Genomic DNA, 19,268 nt, shown 5'->3' with positions numbered 1-19,268 from the left:
TATAGAAAGAAAACACTGGCAGTTTTATAATAAGATGCAAAGACAGACATCAAAATTAACTTTTACTACATTAAGTTTAAACATAAACTTACTAAAGACATAATTCTAAACTACTATAAACAACTGATTAAACATACATGTAACAAAATTTAAAAGTTCATTGTTTTGGGGGGTTTTTTGGATTTTTTTCCCCACAAATAGGGTCTCACTATGCAACTCAGGCTGGCCTTGGAACTCATGATCTTTTTGTCTCAGCCTCTACAATATGTGGCATTATAGGCATACGCTACCACTTCTGGCTAAAATATGAAATTTTTTAAGTTTTATGTATAAGACAGAACTTAAAATATTAAACAATTTGGAAAAACAAAAGTCTGAAAATCAAGAGAACAAAAAAAAAATAGTGAAACTGGAAAAGGAAAAGTAGTAATTATTTAGATCATATAAAAGGGGAGAGAAAACAGTCCTGAAAAGCTCAATTAAAGCCTGAATTCCTTATGTTTCAAGATGAAACAGTGACTACTTATGTAACATTCAGGCACGCATGAAAATAACTCAGATTTAATTCCAAATCATCATTTAAAAATATCATAAAAAATTTAGGAAGCATGTTGATTACATACACTTAATGTGTTATGTCAATATATTATTCATAGTAGACATTATCACTTACTTTTCCTTTTGGTATTTTCCAGTTAGTCAATTGCTAACTTTGTGAAAAAATAGCTTTTTAATGTGATATAACACTTCTACAAATTAAAAACAATTACAAATCAACTCAATCCAACAGTGGGCAAAACACATACATGTGTGCACACGCATACATACACAATACAACACTATAGACTATACAGTGTAAGAAGTCAAGGAAGGAAGAGATATAAAGACTTAGGTTGACAATGCACACAGTGGGCCATGTGGAAAGCAGTACATGCAAAACTGAAAATTAAGATGGCTGGCATCTCTTATAGTTTTCAAGGAATCATTTCATTTGTTAGATGTTCCTAAATATGGTATTACTGAAAAAGTGATCAGCAATCTTGTTAAGTCCAAGGCCGAGCCTATCAATTTAGTTCCTTAACAACTGACTTTCTAGCAAGGCAAGCAGGTCAACTTACTATTTTAACAGATTGATAAACATTTCCAATGTGAACAGTATCACAGATCTGTGTTCTCTATTGGACTCAAAAGTCTTATTGAGATGAAAATGTAAGAGATCAGTTCATACACCTGACTGAAGTTCTGTATTTTCTGTCCACTAAAGTTCCCATGATGTACAACAGGTGTAAACTCAAGATTGAATACTGCCTCTTTCTAAAGCTAATGCCTTTAGTAAAATGAAATCACACATATTTCAAAAGCACTAATTCTCAATTTTTACTTCTCAAGCTTGTTCTAAATATACCCATAGTAAGTTAGACCTAGTAAGCTACATATGTTAGAGTGACACAATGTGCACAGATATATAGGCACATCATGAGGCAGGACTTAACCTTTCCCACATGTGAAATGCATGACCATATTAATTCTATTCTGCCTATTGATTTTAAAATAATGGACCTAACCTACTAAACTGACTTGAAAACTGATATTTTGAAAATCATTGAATATGAACACCTGAGTTTTAGATTTGTTACTTGCTAGTTCTGTGCCCAGGTATATATCTTTTATAAAATGCACAAGTATGATTACATGTCCATAAGATTCCTTTGCTTGCTAACCTTCTAAAATGATAGAAAATAAATGTCAAGGGTAAAAAAAAGCAAGTCAGAAAATAGACATTAAACTATGAGCAAAGATATTATACAGTATTATAGCAAAAAAGTTAAACAAGGGGCTGGGAATATGAGTGCTTGCCTAGCATACACAAAGCCCTGGGTTCAATTCCTCAGCACCACATAAACAGAAAAGGCTGGAAGTGGCACTGTGGCTCAAGAGGTAGAGTGCTAGCCTTGACCAAAAAGAAACCAGGGACACTGCTCAGGCCCTGAGTCCAAGTCCAAAGACTGGCAAAAACAAAAACAAAAACAAATAAAGTTAAGCAAGCTAAAGGTCCAAATATAAGGGATTAGTTAAATACATACAAGTATCAAAAGTTATGCTGTAAAAAACCACTTAATTACACGCCAAATAAAAACTTGCTCATTAATTGGTCATCAAATCATTAAGAGAGCATAGTAAAGTTTTGAAAAAGGCATATATTATTATCTATTATATATATACATATATATGTAAAGGATATATACAAAATACTAAGCCTGGTTATCTCAGAATAGTAAGGTAATGAGTGCTTTGGGATTCCTTCATTATTTCTTTACTTATTTTATAAATTTTCTCCAATACTGAATTACTTTTAAAATCTGAAAGACAATAAGCAGTATAGTGGAAAAATATTAATACAAAACTGAAAAAAATATAATTGCTAAAAAGCAATCTAAAGACCTGAGCAATACAATCCCTACACCTTTCCAACAGGATTTTGAACAGGAAGATATTCCCTGTAGTTGTAAAGCTTTTGACTTCACCCTTGACCACAAAAAACTGGTATGGAGATGAAGTTCACAAGGTCACCCATGGTACAAAAAACATTACATGTCTCCTTTACTTCTTATAAAAGAATGAATCAAGGGGCTAGGAAGGTGGCTTAGTGGTAGAGTGATTGCCCAGCACATACTAAGCACCCTGGGTTTGAGTTCTCAGCACCACATACATAGAAAAAGCCGAAGTGGCACTGAGGCTCAAGAGGCAGAGTGCTAGCCTTGAGGGGGAAAAAAAAAAAAAAGAAGCAGCAGCTCAGGAACAGTACTTTCAGGTCCTGGGTACAAGCCCCAGGACTGGCTAAAAAAAGAAAAAAGAAAAAGAAAAGAAAAAAGAGTCAAGTGCATAAGATGCAGGAAAAAGTAAGAATTCAAATGAGAAAAGTATTCTCTCAGATGTTTGGCAAATTAAGAAGTCAGAAAGCAATTTAGTAGCAGAAGAGTAATCTGGTAATCAAGTGATTGATGTTGATTCAAATGTACAGATTAACAGAGAGAACCAAGAAAATTAAAAGCCACATTAGGGTGAGAAATCTAAGGCTCTGTTATTCTATTTTCCATTTACACTGATTTCAGGAATATTCTCAAACATAATATTATATGCCTTCTCACATTTTCTGTATTAATATCTGAAAGTTTTTAAATACTTTACCTTAAATTTTTAGTAAGATATAAAACAAAATTATGACAAAGAAACAGAAAGCAAGAGCCCAGGACAACATCATGTTTAATAATCTATGTCAATCGATTAGATAGTACAAACACTAAGGAGTGGAGCCATTACCTCTTGGGTGCTTTCTGTACTTTCCTCCTCCTCTGCAACCAAGCTTTTACTTCAGGAGTGGATTCTGGGGTAGGCTTTATGTGGTCAATGGTGTAGATATCCTTTCCTTGTTTCCAAAGCTGGTATCTATCTGGCTGAAATTTCTTCACAAAGATATCCATTGAAATTTTCACCATGTCTTTCCTGCAAGTACACTGGAACACAAAGGAACAATTTCAATGAAATCTGCAATGAATCATTTTGCAAACTATATTAAGTCATGTGAAACCAACCCCTGAATAAACGATATGTGAGTGTTTAATCATAACATAACTAACAACAACTATATTTTCAAACATTCCATAAATAATAAACTCAACATCATCGGAACAAAGATGAAATCTTATATATACTCATTTATAAACAGGCAAATAAGGTAATACTGAAATGTGCTTCAAGAAGTAGAGCATTTGCCTAGCATGTTCAAGGCCCAAGTTCAGTACTTAGCCACCAAAGGCAGTCCAGGAGGGAGGAAAGGCAGAAAAAGGAAAATACTTTGTGCACATAGGAAAATGACATCCAATTGAAAGAATGCCTATATCAGAAACTTTACCATCCTACTTTAAGGACACATTATAAAGATTTGAATTGTTAATAAGGTATGAAAAGTCTGAATGAAAACCTGGTGCTGTTCCTTGTTTCTTAGTGATACAATTATCATATCCATATAAATTAATGCCAAGGTTTAATAATCTCCAGCTTCAAATTTCCCTTCATAATCCTAACATTAATATGAAATATAGTACAAGCATTTGTTTATCTCAGTAGAAGTCAGAAACAGAATGATACCTAGGAAAGATCTGTGCCTATAAAATGCACCAGAGACAGACAGAGATTTGTAGAATGGTATAATAGCAAACATAAATAAAACTAACTTCTTCAACTCCAAGTAACATTCCTTCACTATCAATGATACCAGATTCTTTCACTATCCTACATTCACAGTAGATATTTCACAGCCCTCCCTATACATCCAACCTTAAAAGTTCAATATGTCATATAGACAGTTAATTCATACTCTGAAATGCTTCCTGCATCAATTTCATGTGTCAGCACCCTTCCAAAATCAGTCAGACTCTTATCCTGGAAAAGCAGAACTAATTTTCCTACCTGCCCTAGCATGAGTCCATCATTATAGCACTTTGATTCTTTAAAGTATCTACCTTTTTGTTTAGTTCACTAAGATACATTCAACCCTGCTCTATCTTTAGAATAAACTCTAAACATGTGAATCAGAAGCTCCAAGACCTTACCTTACTCTACCAGTGAGATACTTGAGTTTCTCTCCCACAGCAAGTCAACATGAATATACCTTTCCAAAGTGAGTCATTGGAGCCCAGAGATATCAGTCATCCAGAAACTCAGAACTTTTGCTCCTTTCACAATGGCTTACTACTCAGCAGTCTGATAGCCAAAGAAACTTCACCTGTAAGGTCTAAATGCCAGTTGTACTAACTATTCCTAAGAACTGAATACTATTTATCTACCCCATGATTTCTAGTCATGTATAGCTAGAATTCTATGCTGTGTTTATATAATTATCATTCTATAATAATGTGGACAATGAGGACATTAAGGAATTTAAATCTATTTTGGGTAAGATGCAATCTTTTGACTAAAGGAAAAAAATAAAAATTTGGGCTCATGAGCAGAAAAACTTCATTATCTTACAATGTTACAAATTTTGCTTCTAAAGAAAAATAGAGTAGTGGACAATGTGATAATACCTCCTTTACTGAGCTAATTTAGGCTTGAGCAAGAATATGGCTCTGCTAGGGAGGCAAGCTAGCAAGCTGCAGAACAAGATTTTAGAAGAAAATGTCTCGGGGGGGGGGGACCTTTAATTTGATGCTCATCTTATTTGCTCAGATGGCACTATGGAATATAATTTGTGTACATTTCACTTTCACATTTTGAGTAAGCTGCAGACCTCTGTGGAAACCAATAATCAGCAAGCCATGATCAAATAGGAATATGTTGTAAGATTTGGTCAATGGTGTGGCTGTACAAACATAGGCAAAATAGATTAGGCATATGAAACAAAGTTCAACCAACCACCTCACTAGAAAACAGAAATAGAAGTATGGCCACCTAGAAAGATTTGTGTAAGACTCCTCTATCTGATGGTTTGAGTGTCCATAAACTGCATGAAAGACTAAAATGGATTTGGAGATTTTCTACCAACAAAAGTACTTCCAGTTTAGAATGAAAGGGACCAAACAGGACAAAATAAGGACACTACAAGCGCATCGAACAAGACATCATTATTAGGCTATACAGGCTACAGCCCAACAAACTACCATGCTCAAGGTATAGAAAAATACCATCAATGCTTAAAAATTAATAAATAACTAAACTAACCAGAAAACCCACTCATGTTAATTAAAATTTTACAAAATTCACATGAGCTCACCAGTAATAACAATCTGATATTGTACAAATGACAATGATGCTTATTGAAATGAACAAAATGGAAATGAGATTTTTTTATTGTAATATTTGCAGTTTTCTCTTTCTTTTTTTTTTCCTTTGATTTATTCTCTTTTGTCACTGTGCTGTTTTTTTTTTTAATTTCTGTACTCTTTGTCTTGTAAATAAGTTAATCTGATTTGGGGAGGGGAAAGGGAAGCACAGAAATGGTGGGACAAAGAGTGAAGCAATTCAGTAGTGATACTCACTAGACACTATGCTGGAAATGTGCTTTGCAACTTGGGGAGAGAGGGTTCTGGAGGGGAAAAATGGAAGAAAATGAGGGAGGAAATAACAATGTTCAAAAAGAAATGTACTCATTACCTGACTTATAAAACTGTAATCGCTCTGTACATGACCTTTACAATAAAATTTAAATTAAAAAATTTAAACATTCAAAGACAGCACCCAGACCCTGATTTTAAGCCCCAGGACCAGCACAAAGATAGACAGACAGATCAATCCCATAATAAAGTGAAGTCCAAGTCTGAATACCTCATTTCCCCTCAATAAGTTTGAAACGGTGATCAAATACTTGAGGATATCTATCTAGAGGCCCTAGAATACATATCCAGAATTTATGAAGGTCTGTTTTATTACCAAAAACGTGAAGAAAAATGTTATTTTTCTTAAGTAACAAAAGGATATTTCATGTAAGTATAGTATTATAGCAGGACTGAATTTCTTATTCTGATTTTAATCAAAACACTTTCCTTTGCCCTATCTGTACATCCCTCTACTCTGTTTTTGTATATATTCTGTCTGTCATATGCAGAAGTATGTTAGAAGTATATTATACATATATATATACAAGCATATTACTTGTAGAACAAAAAGTCCTTAAATACTTATTACATACATAACCTTCTTACTTTTTTTATCATTCATGGGGTTTGAACTCAAGGCCTGGGCACTGTCCCTAAGATTTGCTGCTCAAGGCTAGCATTCTACCACTCTGAGCCATAGCTCCACTTCTGGTTTTTTGGTGGATGGAGATAAGAGTCTCACATACATTCCTGCCCATGCTGGCTCTGAATTGTGATCCTCAGATCTCAGGCTCTTTAGTAGCTAGGATTACAGGTGTGAGCCAGCAGTACCTGGCTTATATATGTAACCTTTAAGTACATAGACACAGACACACAGACACACACAGACACAGACACACACATACACACACACAGAACCAGATGTGCAGAGCATTTATTCAATCTTATTCTTAATAAGAACTATATATAGCCTTTGATAAAGTGAAATCTAAAATTCCTATATTTTTATCCACTCGATTCCAAATCAAGTTCAAAATATTAAAAATGTTTTTTAATTTAAATGTGGGCCACACGTTTCGTTGCTAAATTCCTTTAGGTATGACCTGCAAGCAAATTGAAAGAAGAGCAGAGAACAAATGTCTGAAGCTCACTACTTTTGCTTTCTATGCACACTAGCATGCCTGTTGATAGAGTTTTTCCAGTCTAGCTAACAATTTTCCAAAATAATTTTCCCTCCTCTTGTCCTATTTCTAATAGGTTCAGATTAATTTCTTCTGAATATTTTCAGTCTTCCCAGAACCAGGATATGTCTGCCTTATAAAGTAAGGCAATTATAAAGCAATTTAAGGTGTGGGATGAGAAACTCAATCTTTCTGACCCATGAGAATACTATTCAAACAGACAAAGAAAAATTGTGCAAGAAAGAAGAGAAATGGATACAAATAGCTTGCTCCAGGGGTCTCCAAAATATTCTGTAGAAATTATTTTTGGATTTCTGCTGCTCAACACATACCTGAATATCTGAGAGAAAGGTTGAAGAAGTTCAGAGTTACTGATATTAAACAATCTACCCCTGCTGTGCCATATAAAACACAGCATGAAATTGAACTCTTTAGTATTCAGGGGCAGATGAAGTTATTTTGTTCTAGATTCAGGCACTCTGTTTCACAGCTAATATGAATGATAATTTGAGACAAGATCAGATAAAAATAATGCTCTGTATACTTTTGGAAGCCAAATTTGTTATGAATACATGCATTTTTTCATTTGCATGTATAACATCATAGACAAGAGCAGAGAAGAAAAGCATGGAGGAATACAAATGTATAATCCTGCTGAACATTTTTATGAGAATAGTCAGATAGAAGGTCTTTCAGATACTCCTCGTTAGCCATGGTTTTGTTTGTTCCCTTTTATTTTCAGGGTTGGGAGGAAACAGCAATAAAGTTTGAACTCGTGCTTGTAAGTAGACAGTTTCAACCAATCAGTCTCCCAAACTTTTGCTTGTTATTTTTGAGATAAGAGTCTTACCTCCTGCCTGTAATCTGTTTATGTTAGTTATCTCCATAGCAAGATAATAGGTTTGTGCTACCACATCCATCAAATGAGAATTGTTTTCTGCCCCACTGGCCTGGAACCACACCTCAACCATCTAAGCCCCCTAGTTTGTTTGCTTTAGCAATGCAGGGCATGGAAGCCAGGGCCTAATATATTTTAGGCAAACATTCTGCCATACACTATATCCTAAAGTGAAGTTATCCCTTCTTAAATTACTAAGTTGATACAATAAGAAGTTTGTCTCGTTGGGGCTGGGAATATAGCCTAGTGGCAAGAGTGCTTGCCCTTGTATACATGAAGCCCTAGGTTCGATTCCTCAGCACCACACATACATAAAAGGCCAGAAGTGTTGCTGTGGCTCAAATTGGCAGAGTGCAAAAAGACACCAGAGACAGTGCTCAGGCCCTGAGTTGAAGCCCCAAGACTGGCAAAAAAAAAAAAAAAAAAAAAGAAGAAGAAGAAGAAGAAATTTGTCTCGCACCCAGAGCAGAAGTTAGAGAATAAATCCTTTATTTTTCATAATTCAAAGTACAAAATCCTTAGGAACTTGCTGGATGACATAAGGACAGGACATGGAGGGGGAAAAAAAACATAAATTGAAAATATGTAAGATTCAATATTTAACACACCAGCTTCTCTGGGATTTTCTGAGAAACCATTAGTTACATGGAAGAAAATGAGTAATCCAAGGGCCTGAATACAGAGCCAGCTGTCTTCCAAGTTTCACAAGAGGATTCTCACTGCATAGTATCAAGCTGATGATAGTGACCTTTTAACTCTATTCACTTCTGCTGAATCTGGGATAAAGGCAGCATCCCCTTCTACTATCCTCTTCCATCTTTTGCATGTGTCAAACACTAGTATGAGGAGAAATAAGTTAAAGTACAGAAAAGGTAGATATATTCAACATGAAAAAGGAAAAAAATAAACAGAATATAGAAACACATACCATGAATTTAAGCATCCCTATTTCTTAAGAGCCAAATATAAAACAACATCAATTAATATGGAGAAACTGTTTTGTTATGCCAGTCCTGGGCCTTGAACTCAAGAAGCAGGCACTTTCCTTGAGTTTTTTTTTTTGTTCAAAGCTAGCACTCTACCACTTTTTATTTTAATACATCAACATGACTTTAAGAATGTTTAGCATTCATTTGCATGCTGTAAAATCTATGTGCAGAGTGTGTATGTGTGTTCCGTGTGTGTGTGTGTGTAAACATCATTTGTTAGTGAAGTCTCAGGAAAGGGAATTGAAGAAACAGTGTAGGAAGAAGATGGTATGGGTGTGTCTTAAATTCATACAAGACAAATATTGTTAAATTGGTGTACAATTATTGGCTGTGACTTAAACACTGATGTAAAACCAGTATGCCATTCTTTATATGTCCATCTAGCTATATATCTGTGCTAAAACTCATCACATCTACTGAGTTTTCTCATTAAAGAATTCTGGCAAGTAAAAAAACAAAAAAGAATGTTTAGCGAAGCTGTACTCATTAAAGATCTAAAAATTGACAAAAATATTTTCCTTGAAAAAAAAAAAAAAAGTTGGGTGCTGGTGGCTCACACCTGTAATCCTAGCTACTCAGGAGGCTGAAATCTGAGGATTTGTGGTTAAGTCAAATGAAATATGAGATGGTCATTCTTGTAATGAATCATATCAGACAGCCCTAGGAGTAAAGTCCATGAGATTCTTATCTCCAATTAATCTCCAGAAAACTAGAAGTGCTACTGTGGCTCAAAGTAGTAGCACACTAGCTTGAGTGGAAAAAGCTCAGGGACAGAGCCAGGCAGAGTTCAAGCCCCAATGCCAGAAAAGGGAAAAAAAAAAAAATGGTATAGCACCCAAAATGAATTTTATGGAAGAATGTTTTATGATATGGAAATATATTACCATTAGGCAAAGAAAACACCTAATCAAGTAAGTCATTCATTACTTCATTTTGTTACATCAGATTTGGGGAACAACTAAGGAGTGGAAAAGGGGAAAGGATTTATCTAGAAAAGAAAAGGCCAGGAGTAGGCTAAAGCCCCAAAGTTGGAGTAGAAATGCTACCAAGAGTAATTGTATTAAATACAGGGATGTCTTAGTGAAGCAAGTTTCCACTCTTGCTATTGATGTCCTCACTCAGGTCAAACTTATCATGCTTCATAATGCTTTGCTTTGTTATTTTCCTTCAGATCATTTACACACACTGTATAATAATACTATATTTTGAGGCAACAGGTATTTTTGGCACTAGAAACTGTATCATATGAAACAGGGCTCAGGTCTGTTTTACCACTGCTTGTCTGTCACATCAATAGTATAAACTCCATTATTATAAGTTGGATAATTGCTAATACACTAGACTATTGCCAATAATGTAAGAAGCCATAAATGACAATTTATTCTATTTGATTTAATGATGTGTCTCATTTTCTAGTTATGTAAGTTACCTCAGAAATTACATTACTTGACCATGTGTGTACACTCTTTGATTAGAATCCTCTAAGGTACTTTTGTTAGTAAGTACGGATTTTTTACCTTACTTAAAATAGCAAACATCAAAAATATTAAGGTACTTTCTTTAGCCAGCAAATAATATTCAGCTATAAACTACAATTTCAAGCTCAACATTTACTCTCTAAGAAACTGGTAAGTCAAATGAAATATAAGATAGTCATTTTTGTAATGAATCATTATCAGGCTTTAACAAGAAAATCTGTTCATTGAGCCAAGGGATAGAGGGACCAACCATAGAATCAAACAAGTGATTTTGTGATACTAGGTCTATTTTTACTCAACAGAAACTCATTAATCATTCCTAATGTAAAAGCACACTAGATAATAAATGCAACTTTAATGACAGCCATGTCCTCATATTCACATGCAGTTGTAATATATTTAAACCCAAACAGGAATAACTCCAAAACCAATCATAAATATAGCCATTATCAACCCCATGTTCTGCCAAGCAATAAATGTCACTTTAAAATGATTCTATCCATTTGTACTCTGTCTTTGTACAAGTTATCCAATGATCATAGAATTATTCACCTATATGTGTAATAAGAAATCATTATGTGACAGTAGTTTCATTTACTATCTCAGATATGTCAAGTTACAATCCACCACTGCCATGAAATTAGAGAGGAAAAGGAGGAAAAACAGGATAAGCTACCTATACTACTGAACATACACAAAAGCTACCCATTAAGTTAGAATGCAAAAACCATTTCTCATGAGTCTGCGGGACAACATGAAGGGAAAAGGTGGCCAGAACAATGAGAATGAGCAAGTTAGTGCAGCAGTAACTAATTAGGGTTTAGTTTGGTTTACATTCCAAGGTCTGCTGCTGAGAAGAGAGAGTAGGGAAGTATAAGGGGGCCGGGAGGGGGGGTCTCTTCAAGTGCACACTACTCTTGGGGCTTGAACTCAGGGCCTGGGTGTTGTCACTGAGCTAGCACTCTACCACTTGTAGCTACTGCTCCACTTCCAGCTTTTTGGGTAGTTAATTGGGGATAAGAGAGAGTTTTCTCATGGGTGTTCCTGCCTGGGCTGGCTTCAAACCACAATCCTGAGATCACAAGCCTCCTGAGTAGCTAGGATTACAGGTATGAGCCCGTGAATAGTGATATTTTTAAGGAATGAACATTTATTATGAGGCTGCTCGTCTTGGTTCTCCTACTTGAAGAATACAGGAAGTAAGCTGAAAACCATTCTCATTATTCCAATGCCACTGGAAATTTACCAAAATGCCACAAACTACTATAACCTGATCTATCTATAATATCTCTAACCCAAGAATATGAATGGCAAGGCTTCCTTTCACAGTCCAAAATGATGACTCCTATCCCATCAAAAGCTTTTACTTTCCATCTCAATGCAATGTTCACTGAAAACCACTGAAAAGGAGGTCTGGCTCTTTAAACAAATATTAAAGTACATTATCTTCAAGCACGTGTGCTGCTGTAATAATGCCCACAATTTCAACAGTGTTTTAGTCTACAAATACTTTGGTACCTAGCATGTTCTGGCAGGTACCAAGTTTCATAAATAAGCTACTTACATGAGACAAAACGGATACTGGAATAAATTGTCAACTTTCACCATTGCTTAGTGTTTGGGGAACTCCACAGGGCCTTTTTACCTATTGCTTACTATCCATTAATTCCTCCACTACCCAATTAAAAAAAAAAAAATTACAACTGATGTCACTGGCTGAAGACACTACCGAGTTCATTGAATGACTCACTCCTAAGACTTCTCCTCATTAGAAAGTTTGCTAACTTAAAAAAAAAAAAGGATTTTGATTCTCCTCCTAGCAAAGACTATCTATGTGTTACATAGGAGAGACTGAGCAATAGAATGTTCCATCCAGAAGGCCGCAGTAGTAAGATATGCATATGACACAACCATGCCAACAGGATTGATGGGGATTGGTTCCTAGCTTGTCAGATTTTGTGGGATTTTTGTTTGCAATATTATTTTCCACTCCTTTCAGCATTCTCCCCCATCCAGCCGAGAGAAGAAAACAGACACCTTTATTCCAACCTGAAAACAACTGCCTATGAAGGAATTTGTCAGAGAATAAAGTTTGAGAAGTGATGCCAAGATGCCTAGAGAATATACTTACTTTCCATATTCATAGGAGTTAGAAGGAGATAGCTTTGAGAATGTCAGCACAATAAATCTATCTTAGGACAAAATCAATACACTTAACATTAAACTTCTAATCGTAATACTGAGAAAACATTATAACCATGTATAAACACAGAAAAAATTCAAATAAAAAATAGTTCTCTAGGTCTGTTTCTGTAAATATATCTACAATTGAAACTAGACTCATGAAAAAATTTATTTTATTGTCAGAATGGGTTGGAATGAGTTATTAGATAAGACAATAATATACTCCATCGCACATATAAATGAAAATAAAACTAATAAACAGCAACAGTATATATACAGATATACATATATAAACCTCCTAAAACTGAAGACTATTTTACATTTCCAATTTACATGTGTCCAAACAATTAAGTTCAATTAACATGTTTGGAATTTAAGGCCTAAAGTTAAACCGATAACCCCAATTTTCATCAGAGGCTTGATTTTTATATGGCAGCTTAATTAACAAACATGCTAAATAAACCAGTTAGAACACATGAAAAAGCCTTCAGGAAGAATGTTTGTCCCTGTACACATGTATTCCTAGCTACAAAGCAACAAGAGACATCAAAATAGCAATTAATAATTAATGCAACAGAAATTGCATATTCCTATCCTAGAATTGCTAAAAATTCTTGATCTAAACCCAATTAAAAATACCACCTTGCTGGTGGGCATTAGTGGCTCTTGACTGAAATCTACTACTCAGGAGGATTAGATATGAGAATCGTGGTTTGAAGCCAGTCCAGGCAGGAAAAGTCCATGAGACCCTTATCTCCAACGAACTTCTCAGAAAAAACTGCAAGTGCACTATGGCTCAAATGGTAGATCACCAGCCTTGAGCAGAATAGCTCAATAGCTATGTACATATGACCTTATAAAATGATGCTAATAGAAATGAACAACAAGATACGGAAATAAGAGTTGTTGTTTTTTTTAAGTGTATTGTATGCAGTAATTTTTTTCTTCCTTTTTAAATTTTTCCTTTGGTTTACTTCATTGTCACTGTTTTGTTTTGTTTTTTTTTATTTTTTATTTTGGTACCCTCTGTATTGGGGATGGGAAGTGGAATCACAGAAATGGTCAAAGAACAAAGGGTGAACCAATGCAACAGTGTTACTCACAAGACACTAGGTTGGAAATAACAACTTGTGGGGAGGTGATAGCAGGTGAAAATGAGGGAGAGAGTAACAATGTTTGACAAGAATTTTTCTCATTTCCTAACCTATGTAATTCCAACCCCTCTGTATATCGCCTTCACAATAAAAAAAAAAAAAAAAAAAGTTCAGGGAAATCACCCAAGTCCTGAATTTAAACCCCAAGACCTGCACACGTGCATGCACACGCACGCGCACACACACACACACACACACACACACACACACACACACACACACACCACAATCTGATTTTAATTCTCAGGTGGAAATAGTAATTTTAGTAATGATAAAATGTCAAGACTATGATAATCAGCAACCCCCATGATATAAAATTGCTAAGCTTCTAAAAATGAACAACATTCAAAAAGTATAATTAAGTTATTGACCTTGAACTACAAAGGTTATTGGAAACTTAATTTTCAAAGAATAGCACCATTTTTACTCTGGACTTCTGGCAGTTTCAATAAAGCAAATATATAAAAGAAAGGAAGAATCTTCTGTTTCAAATTTTTTACTACTTTAACATTCTTTCTTTATGAAAATATGTGCAAACAGTTAAACCTAATTACTTGGAGGCAATAGCAACATTCAATAATCTCGCCACAGGGCTAGGAATGTGGCTTATAGGTAGAGTGCTTGCCTAGCATGCATGAAGCCCTGGGTTCCATTCCTCAGCACCACATAAATAGAAAAGCCAGAAGTGGCGCTGAGGCTCACAAAAGGTAGAGTGCTGGGGCTGGGGATATAGCCTAGTGGCAAGAGTGCCTGCCTCGGATACACGAGGCCCTAGGTTCGATTCCCCACAGCACCACATATACAGAAAACGGCCAGAAGCAGCGCTGTGGCTCAAGTGGCAGAGTGCTAGCCTTGAGCGGGAAGAAGCCAGGGACCAGTGCTTAGGCCCTGAGTCCAAGGCCCAGGACTGGCCAAAAAATAAAATAAAAAATAAAATAAATAAAATAAAAACCCATCATTTAAAAAAAAAAAAAAAAAAAAAAGGTAGAGTGCTAGCCTTGAGCAAAAAGAAGCCAGGGACAGTGCTTAGGCCCTAAGTCCAAGCCCCAGAACTGGCAACAAAAACAAAACAAACAATTTCGCCAATAACAGGTCAGAGTCCTTGCTGAGAAGACCTTAAGCAGGGCTTACAATTTCTACAGTATATGTAGCATGAGAAACTATCCCATCAAGAGACACAGTAAATTCAGAAATGGTACACAAGGTGTCTTTTGGGCAGCAGTAAACTACTGGTGCACTTCTTCACTTATGCTTAGTCTCTTAAGATCATAAGTATAAGATGGAGGAGCCTATTTTAAACATCAATTGTTATTTCCTAAAACATTTTACAGAAAGGTATTGGTGACTGTAATGAAAAAGAATTTCTCACTAATGATAGAAAACATCTTCCACATGCCCTGAGTTTACTATGCGTTATAGACACAAAGACCTTGATGCTCTCATTTTATCACAACTCAGTTATGATGTATATTTGAACCAGAAAATAGTAAGTATAGTGTTTTTAGGCATTGCATTGCATAATGGTTTGATTCAAATTCACAGGGTTCCTATGCTAACATAGCAAGAACTACCTCTCTATTTTATTTCCTATTAATTGGTACTATTTCATTACAAATTAATAACAACCAAGCTGTTTTAGTAGAAAGCCAAGCCATATATAGTTACCTCTTAGAAATGAGGAATTTGCTATGACTTGACAAGAATGAGAAATCAGAGGATGAAAAACACAGACGAACATAAAATAAATATTTAAGAAAATAACTTAGGCAGAATTTAAATAAGGTAATCTTTAACATTCTAAGCTAGAATATTCCTTGAGTTAAGTTATAAGATCAAAGTTATATTCTTAATTTTCAAGTAGTCAAAATTATTCGTTCCAATGACTTGCAAAAACTTCTCCCTACCAATTTCCCAAAAGTTCAAATATTCCTCCAATAAGGTTGGCTTTGGAATAGTTGCAAACATGATGGGAAGATATTGTGAGATGAAAAGAAGTGTGTTTACGAAGCCCACAGGGTGACGGACAAACACACTGTGGAGCAGAGGACTTTAGGGACCTTAGGGACCTTAAGGCAAAAAGAGGGCTGAAAAGTGAGAAAAGAAATGTGCTTGGAGAAAGACATGGATGACACAAAGCAAGGCATGTTGCAGAGTAGATTCAATAGTATTTGTGGTTGTTGTTTTGTTTGTCTTTGTTTTTTCAGTGCTATGGACTGAGCCCAGGATCTCACAGACAGCTATACCTGCAGCTAAAAAGAGCATACTCAGTTAAAAAGCAATGGAAACATCAGTAGTAATCCAGGTTTTCTTTGACTACTGTTATTCCTTTAATAACAATGAGTTAAATAATTTAAGAGTCCTCCTAATAGTCTCATCCCTCTGCGACATTAACCATATTTACCCACTCAATTTTCTTCATACCTTGCCTTAAATGCCAATGAACTACTTCAGTTAGCACTATCAAGAAGCCAATGCCATTACTGTGTATCACAAATACCAGTAATAAATAATTATGTAATAACTGCATATATGTCAGTCTTTGAGCTTACTAATAATAGGACAAAAACTAACCACACTTAACCAGCCCATCATTACAACTACTGACCCTGAGGTTTAATAACTACTTAGTGCATTAATTAATGATTAGGTAGGGGGAAATGTGATATATTTTCAATTTTTATTGACACTAATGAAATCATTTGTCTGCTCCTTACTTGTACTTACTTGTTTACTTCAAGCATATTACTTACTAAATGCCAAGAACTATTCTAAAGACATTACATTTAATAACTCAACCCTCTGAGGTTGGCATAATTATTATCCATGTGTATCAGACAAGAAAAAAACAACATGTTGAAAGGTTAATTAGTATGCCAAAGGTTGTATTAAATGCAAGATTCAAACCCAAGGAGTATGGTACCACAGTTTACTACTGATTTAAATTTTAGGTCACCTAAATAGAAATCATGTCCATCAAAAGGTACTAAAAGTTGTTTTTTTTAAGTTCATAGATCTGGGATTTCATACTTTATATACAGCACTTTTCTGCTGATGCTGATTTCTTTTTTAAAAAATTATTATTGCCAGGTGCTGACAACTCACATCTATAATCTTAGTTACTCAGGAGGATGAGATCTGAGGATAATGTTTTAAAGCCAACTGTAAAGTATATAAGACTCTTATCTACAATCACCAAAAACCTAGAGGTGGAGCAGTGGCTCAAGTGGTAAAAGGATAGCCTTGAACAAAAGAAGGTCAGAAAGAGTGCCCAGGCCCTGAGTTGGGGGGAGGGGGAGGGGGAGGGGGAGGGGGAGGGGGAGGGGGAGGGGGAGGAGGAGGAGGAGGAGGAGGAGGAGGGGGGGGAGGAGGAGGAGGAGGAGGAGGAGGAGGAGGGAGGCGGGAGGAGGGAGGAGGGAGGAGGGAGGAAGGGAGGGGAGTGGGGGAGGAGAGGAAGAAGTTGTTAACTTTCAAGTATCTATCTATACAGGAGGGTTTCAATTTAACATAACATTTATATGTATAATTTGATTTAGATTTTCTAAAATAAAAAACTAATAAAAAAGTGAAGAGGTAACACTATTCAAAAAGAAATGTGCCCAATACTTGATTTATATAAATAGAACTCCTCTGCACATTACCTTTACGTAACTTTTTTCAAAGTAATAATAAAAGAACATAATCTAAAAAGCAAAGGAATAAAGTTTTGTGTTACCTACTGCTATTACATATTATAACTCAAATGAATAGAGGAAACACTGAAATAGTAGCAGTTCAAGTTGATGTCATATTTTCTGTTAAAGGAACAAAGAAATACATTCCATTTTATGGAATCTACCATTTGGATTTATTATGTAAAAATGTAAATGCTGAAAGATTTATAGTACTTTTTGTTTCCATAATAAAATCAAAGTGATTAAAAAGATCATTGTTTACATATTGCTTAACAGAAACCATAAAGCATTGCTTCACATGGCCTTATGTGGTTACTTCAGAAGCTGAAAATCCTAGTTATGCTTAACTCAATTGAATATTAATGAATTGGCTACCCAAATGTCATTTGGCATTTCTTAACACTGGATGAGTTATCTACATCTCATATTCAAATGAACTATTCTTAAATTACCGCTAAGTAAATAAAAATGTTTTTACAGTCAGGGACCTTATGCTATGAACGTGTACTGAATGTTAATGCAAGTTCAGTTGAGTGTCCTAAAAGAGATGTGTCTACACACGTCTTTTTTTTTTTTTAAGATTTTTAAAATTTGATTAAACTGAATTAAGATGGTATACAGAGGGGTTACAACAAGGAAGGGGGTAACAATGTTTGACCGGGGACTTGAACTAGAGGCCTCAGCTTTGTCCCTATACCTCTCTGTGCTCAAGGCTAGAGATCTACCACTTCAGCCACAATGCCATTTCTGGCTTTATCTATTCATGTGGTATTGAGGAATTGAACCAAGGACTTCATATATGCTAGGCAAGCACTCTACCACCAAGCCACATTCCCAGCCCAAGCAAGAAGATGGTGTTTGTTTTTCCTTTTGTTATTTTTATTGTTTGCCAGTGTTAGGGCTTGAAGTTGGCCTGGACTCTGTCTCTGAGCTTCTTTTGCTCAAGGCTAGCACTGTCCTACTTCTAGCTTTTTCTGTGATTAATTAGAGATAAGAGTCTCATTAAGTTTCCTGCTCAGGATAGCTTCAAACTGCAATCCTCAGATCTCAGCCTCTTGAATAGCTAGGATTACAGGCATGTGCCAACCCACCTGGCTAGAAAAGAACTTCTTTCAACCAATCATATTGGCTTCTCTTTTTCTCACTCAGTCCAATTCATTCCATCAAAAACTAACCCAATGTAGCCACCTGATGCTTCTCAAGTGTCCCACCACTCCTCCAAGTTTTCTCTTCCTCTGACATTAGTACATAATACATATTAGCAAATATAACCTGCCCAGTAGCTGAATTAACAAATGAACTCAGAAGGCTAGCAGACACAGAAGCTGCACCAATAACAACCTTCAAACACTACAAGCCAATAGGATAAAGAATTTAAAATGATGGAAATTTACTTTGAGAAGCAATGTCATGAAAAAACAATTATGGCAAGTAAAGAGATTCTTACAAAAAAGGAGCACAGTTAGATACCAAAGAAGTAATCAACTTTCTACCTTTGTCTTTGATTGAGAGGCAAGAAAATTTTACTTTTCATTGTTCATATTACACTCCAATATATGAGTTATGATAACATGGATGAGCTGATGAATTAGGCTATCTACAAGTGTTATATTCTCTT

The 19,268-nt window shown here is 35.5% G+C and overlaps 1 protein-coding gene across 3 annotated transcripts in view; it reads right to left on the bottom strand.

Annotated features, from left to right (window-relative positions):
* Positions 1-19,268, bottom strand: part of Kdm4c (lysine demethylase 4C) — a 314,587-nt gene that overhangs the window by 150,103 nt on the left and 145,216 nt on the right. For all 3 annotated transcript variants that reach the window (XM_048347291.1, XM_048347179.1, XM_048347255.1), the window contains one exon: positions 3,322-3,515. In XM_048347291.1, the coding sequence (XP_048203248.1) occupies positions 3,322-3,515 (194 nt within the window). The remainder of the gene's footprint in view (positions 1-3,321; positions 3,516-19,268) is intronic.

This window comes from Perognathus longimembris, chromosome 1 (assembly GCF_023159225.1).
Source record: "Perognathus longimembris pacificus isolate PPM17 chromosome 1, ASM2315922v1, whole genome shotgun sequence".
Lineage (NCBI taxonomy): Eukaryota > Metazoa > Chordata > Mammalia > Rodentia > Heteromyidae > Perognathus > Perognathus longimembris.
The sequence above is the reverse complement of the archived record's forward strand: the minus strand, read 5'-3'. Positions and strand labels throughout refer to the sequence as shown.